This window comes from Glycine max, chromosome 16 (assembly GCF_000004515.6).
Source record: "Glycine max cultivar Williams 82 chromosome 16, Glycine_max_v4.0, whole genome shotgun sequence".
Lineage (NCBI taxonomy): Eukaryota > Viridiplantae > Streptophyta > Magnoliopsida > Fabales > Fabaceae > Glycine > Glycine max.
Window position 1 is genome coordinate 32,009,205 of NC_038252.2, and position 17,211 is coordinate 32,026,415.

Here is a 17,211-nt window from a genome sequence, read left to right on the forward strand (position 1 = left end):
TTTGCTAAGCTGATTTGACAAAATTATTACAAGTTACTCTATGTCTATGATTTGCTGGTTTGCAACAGCTGGAGCCAGGTGCCAAGTCCTACTTGTACATTGAATTTGAACTCGTTAGAAATGGAGACGTTGACAATTAACATGGTCACATGGACATGATTTTGAAGATTTATTCACTTCGAGCAAATTACGTATTGTTCAGTTACCAGTAACACAAAGTAGAATTTGGCATTAGCATTTTTTACCTTGGGGGAAGGGAATTGGAAATACCAGTCCACAAATGATTGACCTTTGTTTTCTAAATCATGCTGGCTTCATTGCTATGAAATTAATTACTTGCACATTGTGACAACTAGAAAGTCCTAACAATTAATTAATAATGTGCATGATTGAAACAAAAAGTAACACATTTTCCATCATTCTCCCAAACTTTTTAGGTTTCCGGAAAGGAAAAAAAAAAAAAACTTTATTAGATGGATAGCCAAGAACATAAAATGTTTACTTTTATTGGCATTCCAAAGATATTAATGTTAGTCTGTTGACCCAGAAATATGCGTGACCCATGTGCAGGGCTAATGTGATTCACGATATGCCACTATCAGTCAAAATTATGAAATTTAATTTCATTTCGAAAAAAAAAATGTGTTAGAAAATGTATTACATGCTAGCACTCCTCTTACAACTTTATCCATGCAAGGAGTGAAACTGATTCCGCAACTAGATACGATACCGTGGCCAAACATATAGTACAAGGCAACAATGTTACCTCACTATGCTGAGCCAGCACTATCCTTCTAGTCCATCTCACTATGCTGTTATAGGAATTTTGGCAGTGTTGGAAGAAACATACATTAAACAACCAATGATGAACAGTGTAATGTAAATAAAGTGTGCAAACAAATTATTTGGGAAACTGAAACAATGAACGGATGAGTTAAAAACTTCTTCATCAGATGGATATACACATAAACACAATTTCAGGAATTGAATACAAATAATTACTACAACTTTGCAATCTCTTGTTTTGAATGAGTATACAATGATCAGGGTAAAGAAAAGAAAAATAAACTCAGTATACAATCAATATCATATTATACACAGAAGAAGAAATTTGTCATTCATACTAGTTCTACCTCGAGAAGGGTTGCATTATTTGAATGATACCTATGGCTCTTACCAAAAAAATAAAATACACGGCTTTACAAGCAAAGCTTTTACTTCTGCTGTTCCAGCACCAAGTCCCAAGTGAATGTGACTTTGAACCGATTCTAATTGAAAGTATGAAAAAGGAAAAAAGGAAGCAATTTCTGTCATGTGTCTGATTGTAAAAGGGATGAGGTTGTCTTCTCAAGGTTCCTTCCTGAGGTGAAGGTTGAAACAGCACTAGTCTGAAATGATGATGAAGAAGAGGGACCAGGGGGTGAAACTCCGACTGAGAATGCACTGGCATTGCTACTCAGGTATGTGCTGGTTCCACTAACAGCTCCTTCCATCACTGATTTTGGGGCAGGTGGCCTTTCAGGCTCTGTTACCCCTTCAAGCATTTGTAGCACTCTGCTCATTGTTGGTCTGTGAGATGGCTGCTCTTGGATGCACCAAAAGCTTGCCTGAATTGCTCTTCTTACTTGCTCCATATCAACTTCTTGGTTAGCTAGCCTTTTGTCCAAAATTCCACTTATGTTACCTTTCTCAAACTCTTCATAAGCCCAAATGGAGAACTTCTTCCTATTTGTTTCCTCTGACACATCAAAATTCCTCCTCCCACTCACAATCTCCAACAAAACCATGCCATAGCCGTAAACATCAGATTTGGAAGTTATGGGAAGATTTGCAAGCCACTCGGGAGCTAAATATCCTCGGGTTCCTCTCACACTTGTCAAGGTCCGATGCCGGTGGTCCTTAGGATTAATGAGCTTTGCAAGACCAAAATCTGAGACTTTAGCAACATAATTCTCATCCAGGAGTATGTTTTCAGGTTTTATGTCACAATGGACTATGCAGTCACGGCACTCCTCATGTAGGTATGTGATGCCTCTTGCAGTGCCCAGGGCAATGTTGAATCGATACTCCCAATTCAATAATTTTCCGGAATGCTGTTCTGTCAGGAATAGAAAATCATCAAGAGACCCATTTTTCATGAACTCATAAACCAGAAGCCGGTGGCGCCCTTCTGAGCAAAAGCCAATAAGCCTCACCAAATTCAGATGATGTGTGCTACTTATGGTGGCAACTTCCATCCTAAACTGCTTCTCACCTTGCTCAATGCCCTCAAGTTGCTTCACAGCAACAACTGTTTTGTTAACAAGAGTTCCTCTATACACAGCGCCAAATCCACCAGCTCCAAGCTTCTCCTTGAACCCCTTTGTCGCTTGCTGGAGCTCCTTGTACGAGAACTGCACAGGTGCACCAGAAGCATACTCAAGAAGTGCATACTGAGCAGACAACACACCAAGCCTTGTGCTGTGCCTACAACACCACATCCACAAACCACCTTCCAAGGCAATCAAACCCAAAAGGGTACCCAAAATGATCACCACCACAACCCAAGCAGGCACCCTGGACCTCTTTTCCCTCACAGAGTCCCCTATAGAGGGTGGTGGATTTGGCGCTAGCGGCGGACAAACCTTGATATATGAAGTGCTAGGCAGCGAAGGATCATGATATCCACTAACAAAATCTTCTGATTTTATTACACACTGCCCCGAGCCATCTGACAAGGAAGTAGCAGCAAAACAGGCACCCGAATTCGAAAGACAATTCGTACTACATGCTGATAAACCAATGAAAAACGACTGCGACGCTGCCTCAGGGGGATAACTCAAGACCACAGTATGATCCAACGTCAACACAGTCACATTCCTTTGACAACTATCAAGACTCACCTTCCTCCTGCACCCTCTCCTACTATCATTTGGATCAACCATCTCAAAATTCTGAGACGGGCAACCGCAAACCGGGCTTGAATCGTTGTAACTACACACACCATAGTTCCCACAGTAGGCATAAACCTCACATTGATCCGAAACAGCAGTCCATCTAACACTAGGAGTTCCACCACCAAGACTACTGCTATAAATCCTCAAATTGCCATCATTATCCAACTTCAACACCCTAAACACTCCATCATTCTTATCATAGTCACTACTATAGGCAACAAGAGCAACAGTGCTCAATTTCGCATAAGAAAGTTGCAAAAGCCCAATTGGAGACAAGGCCAACACAGGGGAATCCGAACTCGCATTCACAGAAGAGTTCCCCTGGTTCCAGTACACTATGCTATTGTTCCATGTTAGGGTCAAATTCCCAATTGAACTAAGGCTAAAAGAGTACCTTTCAGAAGTGAGAACCTTACCAACACTAAAATTCTGAGAGGGCACAAGGGTATCAGTGGGGTGGTCAAAGCTTGACCAGAGGGTGCCAGTGCCGTTGGAAATTACCAAATTGCCACTGTCTTCGAGGGTTGCTGAAGTGGCACCCGCCGTGCCGGCGTCCCACACGGCGGAGCCGGAGCCGTTGACGAGGCGGAGGTCGCCGGAGCGGAGGAACTGGAGGGACCCGCCGGAGTCCACGGCGGCGCCGTTTCCAGCGGACCAGACGACGGGGTTGCCGCCGGTGTAGGCGATGGCAGCGATGAAGGAGGGAGGGGTGGTTGGTGGCTGGACGGGGATGAATAGGAGGGAGAAGGTGCCGCTGGGAGAAGACCACGTTTGGTTGGAAGAAGAAGCTGAGAGGGTAGAACCTGGGTCTATGGCGGTGGTAACTGTGCTTGTTGCTAAAACAAGGGTGAGGAGGAACAGGAATTGGGTTTTGAGGAACATGTTTTCTGGTGTTTCAACTTTCAATCGTGTTGTGTGTGTCTGTGTTATGGGGTGTGTGAACGTGATATAACGATGTTGTTGGATGCGCGTGTATGTGTGTTACTGATGTTTTGGTTTCGTGTGTGGAAGAAATGGGGTGATAATGGCCTAATGGGGACTGAAAGTGAATGGAAGACTTTGACTTGGCCCTCGCTTGGAGGATAATTGGTCCAATGATTGAAATTTAATTATTTGGTTCAATGTGGGTTGATTTTGATTTTTCAACAACGGGGAAGGGTTTGAATCTTCAACAGGGTTGATTATGTTTTATGGGGAGGAATGGCTGCTGCTGAGTCCTTCACGTTTTGGAAGTGTTAAAGTTTCAAGCTTCACCTTCAATTTCTATTTCCTAGTCTCCCTTTGGGTTTTGGGACTTTCATGAGAGAAAAGAAACGATTGGTGTGATTCTATCATCGATGTATGGATAGATAAACTCACTTCTATTCCAAATGTTATGATCCAATTTGTTTTGTTTGGAGTCAAGTAAATGGTTTGGTTCACTCTCTTTCACGGGCTTCAAAATTGTATTCTGGCCACCATCAATTTTATTTTAGTTTTCTATGTTTTGAAACTTTGATTATCAATGATATGATAAAATTCTCTTTGGTTAAAAAAGATAAGGAAATTGACGGGAGACGAGAGGTTGCTGCTGAATTATCTAAAGAAAGACCTTTCCCTCAATTCTCAATACAGAAATGCTTTTAATCATGTCCTTGAGTTGTAGGGTGTTGTGAGTCTGTGACTTTTTCTTGACTACTTTAAATAACGTGTTCGGACCGTAGAAAATAGATGTGGTATGCTTTTCAATTAGGGTGATTCTTGTTTCTAGTTTTAGTCATAATTTTGAATTTTATTTTTTAATTAACAATAAAAACTAAAAACTTCAAAGCAATTAAATAAAACAATTAATGAAGAAGAAGAAATGTAAACTATGGGGAGGGGTGAAAAAGGAGTAGTAGGGAGGCTACAATAGCAGCCAAGAGGAAGAGGGAGCAACAACAACAATAGAGAAGAATTTTGTTGATCTTATTGCAAGTGTATATATATGAGGTGAGTCCGTGTAGAAATAAGAAGATTGAATATCATATGATTAAAAAAAAAGACCCATAAACATGAAATTTAAAGTTAAGTTAAAATATAATATCAAATTTAATAATATAGTTAATAATGATCCATTTGTTTTTTTTACAAAGGCTTAAATTAAAGATAAATACACTTATATTGCCCTAACCAATGAATAATAATGATCTAAAAGTCAACATTGTATTATTTTAACAAAAATAAATAAATAATTATAATTTATAAAATCTTTGTCTAACTCCATCCTATATTGTTTAGCCATTTAAGTTTAACAGCGAATTTGGACCTCCAAAGGACCATCCTATCAGAAGGCAACTTCATCTCTTTTACAATCAGACACATGACAGAAATTGTTTCCATTTTTCTTTTTCATATTTCCAGAAAGATTTGGTTCAAAGTCACATTTTCATGGGACTAGATACTGGAACAGCAGAAGTAAAAGCTTTGCTGGTCAAGCCATGTACAATGATATTGATTCTATATTTCATTTTTCTTTTCTTTACCCTGATCATTGTATACTCGTTCAAAACAGGAGATTGCAAAGTTTTAGTAATTATCTGTATTCAATTCCTGAAATTTTGCTTGTGTATATCCATCTGATGAAGGAGAAGTTTATCATTTCAGTTTCCTAAATAATTTGTTTGTACACTTTGCTTACAATTACACAGTTCATCGTTGGTTGTTTAATGTATGTTTGTCCCAACACTGCCAAAAATTCGTACAAGGCTATAGCAACATAGTGAGACGGACTAGAGAATAGTGCTAGTACCACTGCTCCACAACGATAATTTTGCTATCATCATGTGATTCCAGCTATAATCACAACGAAATTATGATTTCAGAAAAAAATATAAAATAAAAATGTGATTTCTTTATGTAATGAAATTATACTTTCTAACAAAATTATGATTTCAGAAAAAAAATATAAAATAAAAATGTGATTTCTTTACACATCATGTAATGAAATCATATTTCCTAATTTAAGGTTTTTCACTAAAATTAATTTTCTTTGAGTAATTGAAGACATTCAAAAGTAGATTATTCATTTCTCACCAAGTTTTTTCTATATACAAAAGGGATATGAACTCATCATTACTTAGACTAAATACTTATTGGTATATGTTGATTACAGTTTCTGGTTGCGGTATGAGTCTCACTCTTTGCATGGATAAAACTGTACCCGATATTATTAACACATTTTTTTACAAGATCAAAATAAATTTGTTAATTTTGAAAGAGTATTACTTCCTACACCTCCATGACATCTCATTACATTACGAAATATCCTTACATTTTGGGTCGAACATTCCGTATGTAATGGGTGCCTGAAACTAAATGTAGAAGTGACGGAAGTTCCACTCTTTGAAGGATTGTAGCTCATAGAATTGGGCTAACATTCCTTTACTGGGTCTGGATCACCTTAGTTTGTTATTGATCCCTACAATCTCTCAAATTTTCAAAATTATTCATCTCCAAAAAGTATTATGGAATCATGAGTTTGTAGTGCATCTTGGTATAGGAAAAAAATACACAATGAAATCATGATTTTGTTGCAAAAAATAATTAAAAGATGATAATACAATTGAATCACGTATGATGCATAATAGAATCATACTTTCGTTTTATATTTTTTTTGGAATTAGGATTTCATTGTGCAACGGATTTTGTTAAACAACGAAAATTCTATTGTACAATTACTATGCAACACAACACAACAAAATTTTGATTTTATTATATAGCAAAACTTGTTGCACAACAAATTATGATTCTATTGAGCAACAACAAAACAAGAAAAAATGAAATCGTGATTTCATTTTGATTAAAAAAAAAATTAGCTAATAGCGTGTGAGTGCACAAGGTGAAGAGAGGGAAGAGGGAAATGAGAAAAGAGGGAGAATGAAAAGGAAAAGGAGAAGAGAATGAACATAGGAAAAGTGGGGAATGGTAATTTAATAATTATTCTTGACTAGTAAAGACCAATAACAATTTTATTAGGGCCAATAATAATCACCCTTAGTTGAGTTATGGGTAACTCAACAACACGTCATTGCTCAAAGTCAATTAATCTTCAAAATAATGTCCATGTGACCATGTTAGTTGTCAAAGTCTCCATTTTTAACGAGATCAAATTCAATGTACGAGTAGGACTTGGCTCTTGGCACCTGGCTCCAGCTGTTGAAAACCAGCAAATCATGGAGGGTACGTAACTTGTAATCAATTTGTCAGATCAGTTTAGCAAATTGATCAATAAATTTTTTAGTCAATTTAAGATTAACTAAAACAGGCAAATTTACGAAAGAGGATTAGTTTTAAAAACTAATTATCAAAGAGGGTCTCTTTTTAAACAATTTACAATGAGGGTCTGTTTTTATGGGTGTCGCCTGATGCCGTCATTGAAGATGGCGAGAAAGCTTGGTACGTGGAGGGTGCCGCTTGTGCTACTGGCGGGACACATCCACGCCGGATGTGCCGCCAGTAACTCCAGCGGAACACACCTTGCTATAATTTTCTTTTCTTTTCTTGAAAATATACTAATATCTTACGTTGTACCAAATGTTAACATATTTCGTTAGATATTAATGAAAAATAATAAATAAAATTGTTTTTATTGAAATTATGATAAAATGTGTTAATAACATTTAATATTATATTTCTAAAATATTTTTTATTTCTAATTTCTTAATATCTTTACGCACAGTAATTAACAATCTAAAATGCTCCAATAAATAAATCACACACGCTCCTACTACGAAAAGAAACCACATGCAACCTAAGGCATAACTTTAAAGTTGCGAATATTGATCCTAGCACTTCTATTTAATGCTAACACTAATCAAATATATGAAACTTTAAATGTGCAGATCATATAGTAATAAGAAAAGGAAGCTTTTAATGTGAAATAATAATGAATATTTACGGGGTCAAAAGGGAACCCAGCTCTGCTCACAGTACACAAGAAAACTAATATATTAATCATTTCAACACAAATATAGAGAACAGAAACATCAAAGAAGCTGATTAAGTACCCATTCCGCTGGAGTTACTGGCGGCACATCCAACGTGGATGTGTCCCGCTAGTAGCACGGGCGGCATCCTCCACTTTAAAATTAACTACCCATCCCGCTGGAGCTGGCGGCACATCCGACGTGGATGTGTCCCGCCAGTAGTACAAGCAGCACCCTCCACGTATCAACAGACCCTCATTGTAAATTGTTTAAAAAGAAACCCTCTTTAGTAATTAGTTTTTAAAACTAACCCTCTTTCGTAAATTTGCCAACTAAAACAACCAATTAATCTAAAAGAGTACTAGCTCAACCTTTCCCTGTTACTTCAAGTAAAAATGATGTTAAAACAATCTCATGTTCCATTGTTAAAACCCAAAACGCCGAGCCATGAAAAGATTTATTTAAGAGTCATTGATACATTTTTATTCATTGTAGTTAAGAAACTTGAAGTTTCCTCAAAAAAACAACTCTTCAAGTTAAAGTCCAATTTATGGAATCACTTAATCTGTGATTCCAATACACATCTCTTTCATTCCATCTTAGCAAGAGATAACTCAAAGGGTAAAGCCTGAATGAATACAAACCAGATTTTAAAATCATGTTAGGAGTGAAAATCTGAGGTGGCACAATGGTGTATCTGTGGGGTGATCAAAACTGGACCACACAGTGCTAGTTCCATTGGAAAGAACAAAGTTGCCTTGCTCATCAAGGAAGGTAGAGAAGACACAAAAATGGGAAGTTCCTGAGTTCCATAATATGGCACCAGATCCATCAACAAGTTGCAAACTTCCAATTGAGAGCAATTGGAATGAACCTCTTGAGTCTACTAAAGTTCCACCACCTACACCTCCAGAGTGGACAATACCAACCATGAAGGAAGGAGGAGAAATTGGGGGTTGGACTTGAAGAAAATTAAGAGAGAATGTGTTGTTGGGGGATGACCATGCTTGGTTAGTGTTTGAAGCATAAAGGGTTGAACCTGGTGAGATGGCCACAACTGAAATGATGAAAAGGGTAAGAGAAAGTAGCAAATCTTTTATTTTGAGCATTGTGATTTTAGTACTTGGTTTGTGTTTCTTGTTTTGCATGTGTAACAATGGAAGGAACTGACTCTTAAATAAGGTATTGCTTGGTAGAAGGGATATGGAATGGAATATTGGCATTGAAGTCTACTCTGATTGACTTTCTTCTCCATCTTCTGTCAAGATTGAGGTTTGAATCGTTAATCTTACTGTTTTAGCTTTTGAATTTAGAAGAGAGTTTTGAGTGTAAATTGAAAAGAGTTGGTTTCTCCTATGGTCTCAAATTCAGATATTGTGAATAGGGAAGAGATAAATTTATCCTTTAACTAAATGTCTAAATTCACCATACTCGAATTAACATCTGAATACAAAAGTTTCAGAAGAAAGGAAGAAAATAGAAGATAGGATTGGTAAGTAGAGGAACAGAATGGAATTCTTTCATATACAATTGTTGATGGGCATTTAACTATTTAGTTGAAGAGATCCTACCTTATTGTCTCTTCAGTTTGTGTTATGACTGTATCAATGAATAGCATTCTTTGGATGAGAAGCAGCAGAGGAATATATGCTATCATTACCACCAATGGAAAAGAAGCTGGCAAATGTAGCATCTCAAAGCATATGAACAAAATGACCTCTGATGGTGACAATTACTTTGACTTTTATCTGGCATTAATACAATAAAATGTTATTGTTGTTACCAATAAAGTAATAATATATATATTTCATTCTTTTGATAAAAACTTGTGTATAGTTTATACACAGTGTTTGATATAAAAGAATCTTTCTTCTCTTTTATTTAAATCACTTTGAGGTTGACATTCCAGGAATTCTATTTATGAGAAATTTTATAACTTATGTTTGATTATTATTCAAATTTCTTGAAATTAGTGGTAGTGAAATATTATTTCATTATACGCAAGCAGATTCAAGAAAAAACTAGAAAAGAAAAACCAGTACTTTCCACGGTGGAAAAACTGACAGGATTTCAATGAAAAAAAAATCTCCAAGCAAGTCAACGAAATATAGATACATCTCTATATTATTATCACAGCAGTTTAGCTTAAATGGTTTTTATATTTTAGTACAGACAAGATGCATTTTACATTTAAGTCAATCAGTCAAATAAAATCATTGTCTGTACAATTTTTATATTTAACGTAATTACATTAGTTAACTTATTAGAAATATTATTGATATAAAATACATAAATAAATTCATATGGGATTATTTTGACTCTGTGGAACCTTCAAGGAAGAAGTGAAATAAGCTAGGATGCTGGCAAATTTATATAGCTGGGGTAATTTTTTTAAAATCACAGGAATGAGTAAATTTTAAAAATATTAGAGACTACGAGTAAGTCATATTTTAAAATACGATTTTATATAAAAAAAAAATCATGTTTTAAAACATCACTTTTCAACGTCGTAATTTTTGTTAAAGGAAATATAACATACTTGAAGTCGTGATAAAGTTGTGTTTTGAACATGATTTCAATATTTTTTTTTGAAAAAAATTATACTTTTAAAGTTGTATTTTAAAACATAATTCCATAATAAAGTTGTGTTTTAAAATACAGGATTTATTCCTATCCTGTGATATTTCTTAAATCTACTCAATCATGTAATTTTTTTTTTAAAAAAATTATCCATACAAATTGTATATCAGAATTAAAATTATTTAAATCGAATTGCTTTCGAATATGTGAATTAAAAAACATCATTGTTTTAATATAATCATTTCATCATATATATCTATTATAATTTTTTCAATTTTTTTCTTTTTTTTCTAATATTTTTAAATTCTCATTTTTTTTACTTTACAAATTCTAAAAAAAGAGTAGAAAATAGATTTGGATACCGAGCAGTCATGTAAATTTGCCCGAGCGTGTGATAGAATAACCCCCAGCGAGTATAAGTGAATCGACGCTTCTTTCTTACCTAATTAAGCGTTGCCCTTCATTCAGGGTTTCAAGGAATCTCTAACTTATTTGCCTTTATTTCATTGGATTCAACTCAATCTTAAAAATTAATTTAAGCGCCTCACTTATATATTTTAACGTGAAATTACCATGGATCGATGTAAGACTTGAATTATTTTCAAGATATAATTACGGTTAAATTAATACAAAATTAATTAATTTTTTCACAGGAAAATCCTCTGATAATCAATTATTTTTTTTCTAGTTGGGAAACTAGCAGAGATAAAGTCACATTCCATAGCCATCACAATCACAAGCAAATGGGAGAGAGGGAGACTTCAACACAGAGACTACCATTATATTCTAATCGAATTCTATTGTATTTTTCTAATAAATATGTTCTGTAACTTTTTCTAGCTGGAAGGCTTGGTTACTTCTCAAATAATTTTATCATCAAAATTTGTAATGCTAATTTTCTATCTAGATTACATATATTATTCTAAAGATAATTTTATTTAAATCGAATGATTATTAGTCTAAGGTACACTAATTTTCACTCTATTAATTACTACCATCAGTTTTCATTTATTTATTTTATCCTAACTGAGATCAATCTCAAGTACTACTAATTCATGTAATAATGTATTTATTTATCTTAAACTAACATAGTGAGAAGTGACTTTATGTTTACTCACATTGTTGTTGGCAAGTTCGACGGAATTTACTACACGTGTAGTCCCCCACACTGCTGTGCGCTCCTCGTCGAATCTTGTCCCACCAATCTCTCTCTCTCTCTCTCTCTCTTCATTTTCTCTTCACTCTTCACCTATTTTTCCCCAAATTGTACGCACCAAACTCACACAGATACGAGGTTAGTTTCTTTAATCCAACTTTGGTATTCTATGTTTCTGTCTCCCCTTCAATTTTTTCCTTCATTTACCTATGTAACTTGCTATTCAATTGAAACCCATTTGTGAATTCTTCTCTATTTGAATGGTTTTTGCTCAGATCCCGTCATAATGGCCTGTGATTGGTTCTTGTGTGATGTTGTTGTTGTGGGTCGTTGGTTTCATCGTTTGTTTTCAATACTACAATGATTTGGGTCATGGCTCATGAGACTTGCATTTCATTCTTTGTCCAAGTCCTCGAGATTCAAATTAAGTGTTCATTTTCAAACTTTGTTTTGGGGTTTGTGTTTTGTGTTATTTGGATGTGAGGGGCTTTTAGGAATGAGGAATTGTAGATTTGTGAATGAAGAGTTGGGCTGTGGAGCAAGTAAAAGTGCGGGAATCAACATGGTGTTGTATTATGATTGATTGATAACCTTGTCCCTAAGTATGTGGTGAGAGGCCTGATCCCGAGGATTTTGTATTTAGAAAAATATCTGTTGAGAGAGGTGAACCCTTAAATGAATCTTAGTACTTGAGGGATTAGCCCTGGCTCCGAACGGGAAGATACCTGAGTGCAACCAAAAAAAGAAAAAGGAAGAGTAAAAGTGTGGGAAGAACAAAAAGAGGAGAAAAATAGATTGAGGGCATCTTGGTTTGTTAGAACTTAACTGCAAGAATTATGGAGTAATTGATGTTGTTTTGCATGTACTGGAAGAAAAAGAAGGTAGTGATTAGATTTAATTTTTAATAGACATATGATTGATTTCTGATATGCTCAAGTTTGAGATTTCTTTCTTTCTTTTTTTTTTGCTTGAATTATGAGTAACCTACAAGCTTGGTCCAATCATGCAACTAATTTTTGGCTCATCAATCTTTAAGCTTGACCCTTTTCAGAAACCTTTGCGAATGATTAACCTTTTGGTTGCTACTTTTCATCCAACCTATTTGAATGTGACCTATATATGTATGCATTGGAGGTTTCCAACTTTTTAAGATAGAAATGTATCTGAAATCTCTAAATACATGAGCTGCAGAAGAGGAAAAATATGCTGAAAAATCTTGTAATTGTGAATACCTGACTTTGTGAGAAAAATAGCATGGCAGAATCTGAGTCCATGATTTATCATCCTGTATTGATGGTCTTCTAGTTTGAGGCAGTGGAAGCTGAGGGTTGGGTTTGGAAAAGACTGTCTTTATTTACTTTTTTAAAATCTCGAAATATTTTACTTCAATTTCCAGACATTAGGGCCCCAAGTGTGCCCTTTGACACAATTAAATATGTGGTTCTGTAAGGGAAAAACATTCTGATGTTGATAATCATCATATTTGATGCTTCATTATTTTTCTATGTTGTGAGAAATATGCTTAGAAGATCAAATATTTCTTACTCACATAGTGCATTCTTTTGAGAAGGAAGTGTGAAAGTTGCTGATGGTTGCTAAAACAATAGAAATTAATCTCACATCAAACTCATGCTATTAGTGTGGTTGGTTGTCTTATTTTCATAATTAGAATGTTTTTAAGGTTATATCTTAGGGTTTAAATGTGATGCTTGCTTTAAATGGAGGACAGATAGGTATTAAGCAATGACAAAGGTGTAATAGTGTGATGGTTTTTGTAATAATCACTGTTGTAGATTATAGTGTCTGAGGTTTGTTGCTCAGTCTGTTTTCACTATTGGATTAGTTGTCCAATACCTAACCTAATTGACAATTAGCTCAAATCAAGAAAGATGGTTCAAAGTTAACAGTGTTAATTATAACACTCTTTCTTCCCATTCTCTAGGCACCAGATTTAGTCTGGTGTGAGAATCAATGCTCAGTAAAACCTTTAATAGTGTCTTTTGTTTCTCCCAAATCTTATTTCTGACACAACTTGTTGCTGAAGGTTGCAAGAATCACAATGAGTCTGGCATGTCTTGTGTGCCATAGTGTGGATAGTCCATCACCGTCACACTCTTTCAGGAGTTACTCTGTTTCAAGTGCAGAAAATGAAGGAAGATGTCATGCTGTTGCAACCTGCTTAACCAGGAAATTATCTCTTCCACCCTCTACATTTCACTCTTTTCTTGCACCATCATCATCCTCCAAAGTGACCCCACAACCTACTGGTTCAAGTAACAACTTGATACCTGGTACACCGCGGCTTGTACGAAGCCGTGCCGTGACAAGGGACAGAGTAAGAAACTGGAATTTTGATGAAATTGCAATGGAGTCCTAGTCTAAACTATAAGATAGAATAAGACTAGGGAATTTTCTTGTGGGATAGTTTATAGCATGTTATTGCTATTTTGCCCCTTTGAATTTTGTTATGGGTGCAATTTATCTCTTTCTCTAGTTTTCTAGTAAAAGAGTATGACATCTGTAGCCATGAAAAAATTCTACGGTGTGATTCTACTTTATTTGGCATTTTCCTTTTGATTCACGACCGGCTAAAACTAAAAAAATTGGTCTAATTATAAAAGGGATACTTATGTCAAGTGTCAAGGTTGACTTAAAATGAATTCACTAACTCATTTCCAGTTTTCCACCACTTTTTCATCACTCTAAATTCACATCTCTCTCGTTGTGGTGCGTTATCATTCTTTCTATAGAGGAGTTCGTGAACTATTCATGTAAATATTCTTTCAAAATGTAAGATGCAATTTCAAGAGCACACAAAGTTTATAGAAATTATTTTGTCATGACTTCCGTGTTCTTTATGTCTCAAAAAAGATTAATCTCTATTTGTCCCCTGAAGAAACTCTTAATGCACATTAAAAGCAATGTAAGTTGTAATGTAATGAGAATATTAGATTGTAGTCGTGGTGCAAATTTTTTTAACACATTTTAATTTAATATTCTGTTAAATTAGTGAGACCTGTTAGATAAGGACTGAAACTCACTAGTATTCTGCAAATTTGAATGAACTTTATTTAATATTAAATAGTGTAGTATGTTAAAAAAATACATTATCCAAATAGTTTTATTAATAAGTCTGGCATTTTAATTGCATTATTTTAGTTTTGGAATTTTAAAACTCTGTTTTGATTTATTCTATTAATCCGCACAATATTAAGGAATTTTAAAATTATTTCCTGGTCATTTTACTTTATTAAGTCAACTTCTAAAATGAAGATAAACTTAGTGCAATGTCTTTAGAAAGATTGGTGGTTGTTCTGTCTCATTCTCACAGAAGAAAATAAGTTTGTGGAAAAGTTGGCAAATTCCTTGAAGTTTGTCTCTTGCTAGAAAGTGAAAGAAATCTGATGATTTTGTGGGGGCGTGGTAGATTTTTGCTTTTTAGGCCTGACCCCATTTTTCTGCCTAGTGTCTTCTCCTAGTTTTTTTTTTTTTTTTGAGATATGTCTTCTCCTAGTTTCAGTTGCAGTTATGATAATAGTGGAATAATTAATGATAAATCTTCCCACTACTTAAAAAATATAAAACGCATTCAATACTTATCATTTAAAGGAAATAAGAGAACGTTAGTGTTAGTGCTTCTCTAAAAAAATGAACGTTAATGCTATAAAAAGTATGAAAAGGAATGACATGAACATAGTACAAAAATGTGTCCAAGTATCATTAGTTGAATGTTAATTAGATTAAAAAAATAAAAATAAAAACCTTTTGACAGAAATCAAAGGCAATTATAAGTTATAATTTTTATCTAGGGTTAAGGAATTCATACTATTTTAATATGACATTAAGGATTTAGAATTATGATCATGAAATACCTACGGATCACCAAATTTAGAGTCAAGGACAAACAAGTGTGAGTCAAGTTAATGTCATTACAATGAATGGAGACAGAATGAAGCAGTAATTAAGTATTTATGACAGAAGTAGTGGACATCATGTGTAGCGTGACATATTTTTGGTTTGAGGAGCTGTGTGACAACTAAGGTCACGTGATGTCAAAACAACTTTACACATTTGATATATGCTATGTGAAATATAGAACTGAGTTTTAAGGATTGTTAATATGTGAAATATAGAACAGGTTTAATTAGGGTCTTGTCGCTATGTTGCTTGATCATTAATGGAGGGATGGATCGATGGACTCACATGATAATAGGAATTAGGAAGGAGAGTTGAAAATCTGAAGAGAAAAAAGAGGCTTTCACCTAAATAAATTAGTTTTCGTGCATTATATTGATATTCTAAAATTTAATTGATTTGGTTCATGTGTACAAAAAAAGCTACTTAGCGCATTTGGTGTTTAAAGGAAAATTAATAATCACATATAGTCTCACAAGATTATTTTTGTTGGAAATGTTAATCTCTCCATCAATACAGAAAGCTTAGAGACAGAGAGAAGTAAAACAAGAACGAAAGCCAAAATCCCAATTCTAAATCACAATTGTTTTATGCATTCCTCCAAATCCCACACGAATCCTAATCCCAAATGATTAACTCTTGAGGGAGGGAAATTGTGAAACCCACCGACACTAGAGGTATATATTACTATCGTTTTGTGTTGTTATAGTCCCAAAGTCCTTTACTCATCCTTAATAGAAAACTAATTTTCTGTCTAACGTGGTCCCTTTATAAGTTTGAATAAAATGTGATCATAACTAGGTGAGGTAAGTTGGACCCTAAGATATATGTGATAATTCATAGATAATGAGATTTGAGGCGTGCATGGAGTGATTTACAAATTCTTCATGGCAGCAATTACTGCTACGTTTGTCCATAATTTTTTACAATATCAAGAATCACAACGAAATCATAATGAAATCTATAAGGTGTTTGGGTTCCACTTCTTGGAATATAATTACAGCCACATTTCTCCACAATTTTTCATAATTTCAAACATCACTATAAAATTACAACTGTTCTGCAATTGGATTCCACACCAGATATATGATTTTCACGTTTACTAAAAAGCTGACAGTTATTGGGGTTTCTTACTCAATGGTTTTCATACACACAATTAATACCTTGTTAAGCACTTTTACTTGGAAAAGGGTAGCAACAATGTACTTTTACTTTCAGGGTGTTCCTTTAATACCTTGCTATTTATGGAACTAGTTTGAGAAATGAGTAACAACAATGGAATGAAACCCAAGGTTTAAATACAAACGAGAGAAATATTATAAAATGGTGATATAATCTGTTCTCATCTAGAACTCGAATGGGGATCAAATTACAACAAATCAGATATTTTAGTTTTTTTTTTCTTTCAAAGAAAACCAATAAGTCTCAATCCCCTAACAAATAGCAGACCCTCTGTCGTTTTCTTTGGATTAAGATCCTCTAGTGTTTAGTTTTGAATCGATCATGTTATGAGAGAGACAAACACACACAAAACACTTGGATTCATTAATACCACCCATTGTTTCTGTTGGGTCCATTAATTTTATTTTTGTATTTTTCTCTCATAACATAACATTATTATATTATTTGTCAACACAAGAGGATCAAATCCTTTATAGTGATCCCTTGGATGTGTTAA

At 34.7% G+C, this 17,211-nt stretch overlaps 2 protein-coding genes across 2 annotated transcripts; one reads left to right on the forward strand and one right to left on the reverse strand.

Annotated features, from left to right (window-relative positions):
• Positions 1 to 1,310: 1,310 nt before the first annotated feature.
• Positions 1,311 to 2,237, reverse strand: LOC100305429 (lectin protein kinase family protein). Its single transcript, NM_001248343.1, has one exon. The coding sequence runs from the start codon at positions 2,235 to 2,237 to the stop codon at positions 1,311 to 1,313; it is 927 nt and encodes a 308-aa protein (NP_001235272.1).
• Positions 2,238 to 11,567: 9,330 nt separating this feature from the next.
• On the forward strand, positions 11,568 to 14,176 carry LOC100786943 (uncharacterized). The gene is made up of 2 exons (XM_003548031.5): positions 11,568 to 11,756; positions 13,663 to 14,176. Exon 2 carries the CDS (start codon positions 13,678 to 13,680, stop codon positions 13,993 to 13,995), a length of 318 nt encoding a protein of 105 aa, XP_003548079.1. The 5' UTR covers positions 11,568 to 11,756; positions 13,663 to 13,677; the 3' UTR covers positions 13,996 to 14,176.
• The last annotated feature ends 3,035 nt before the right edge of the window (positions 14,177 to 17,211 follow it).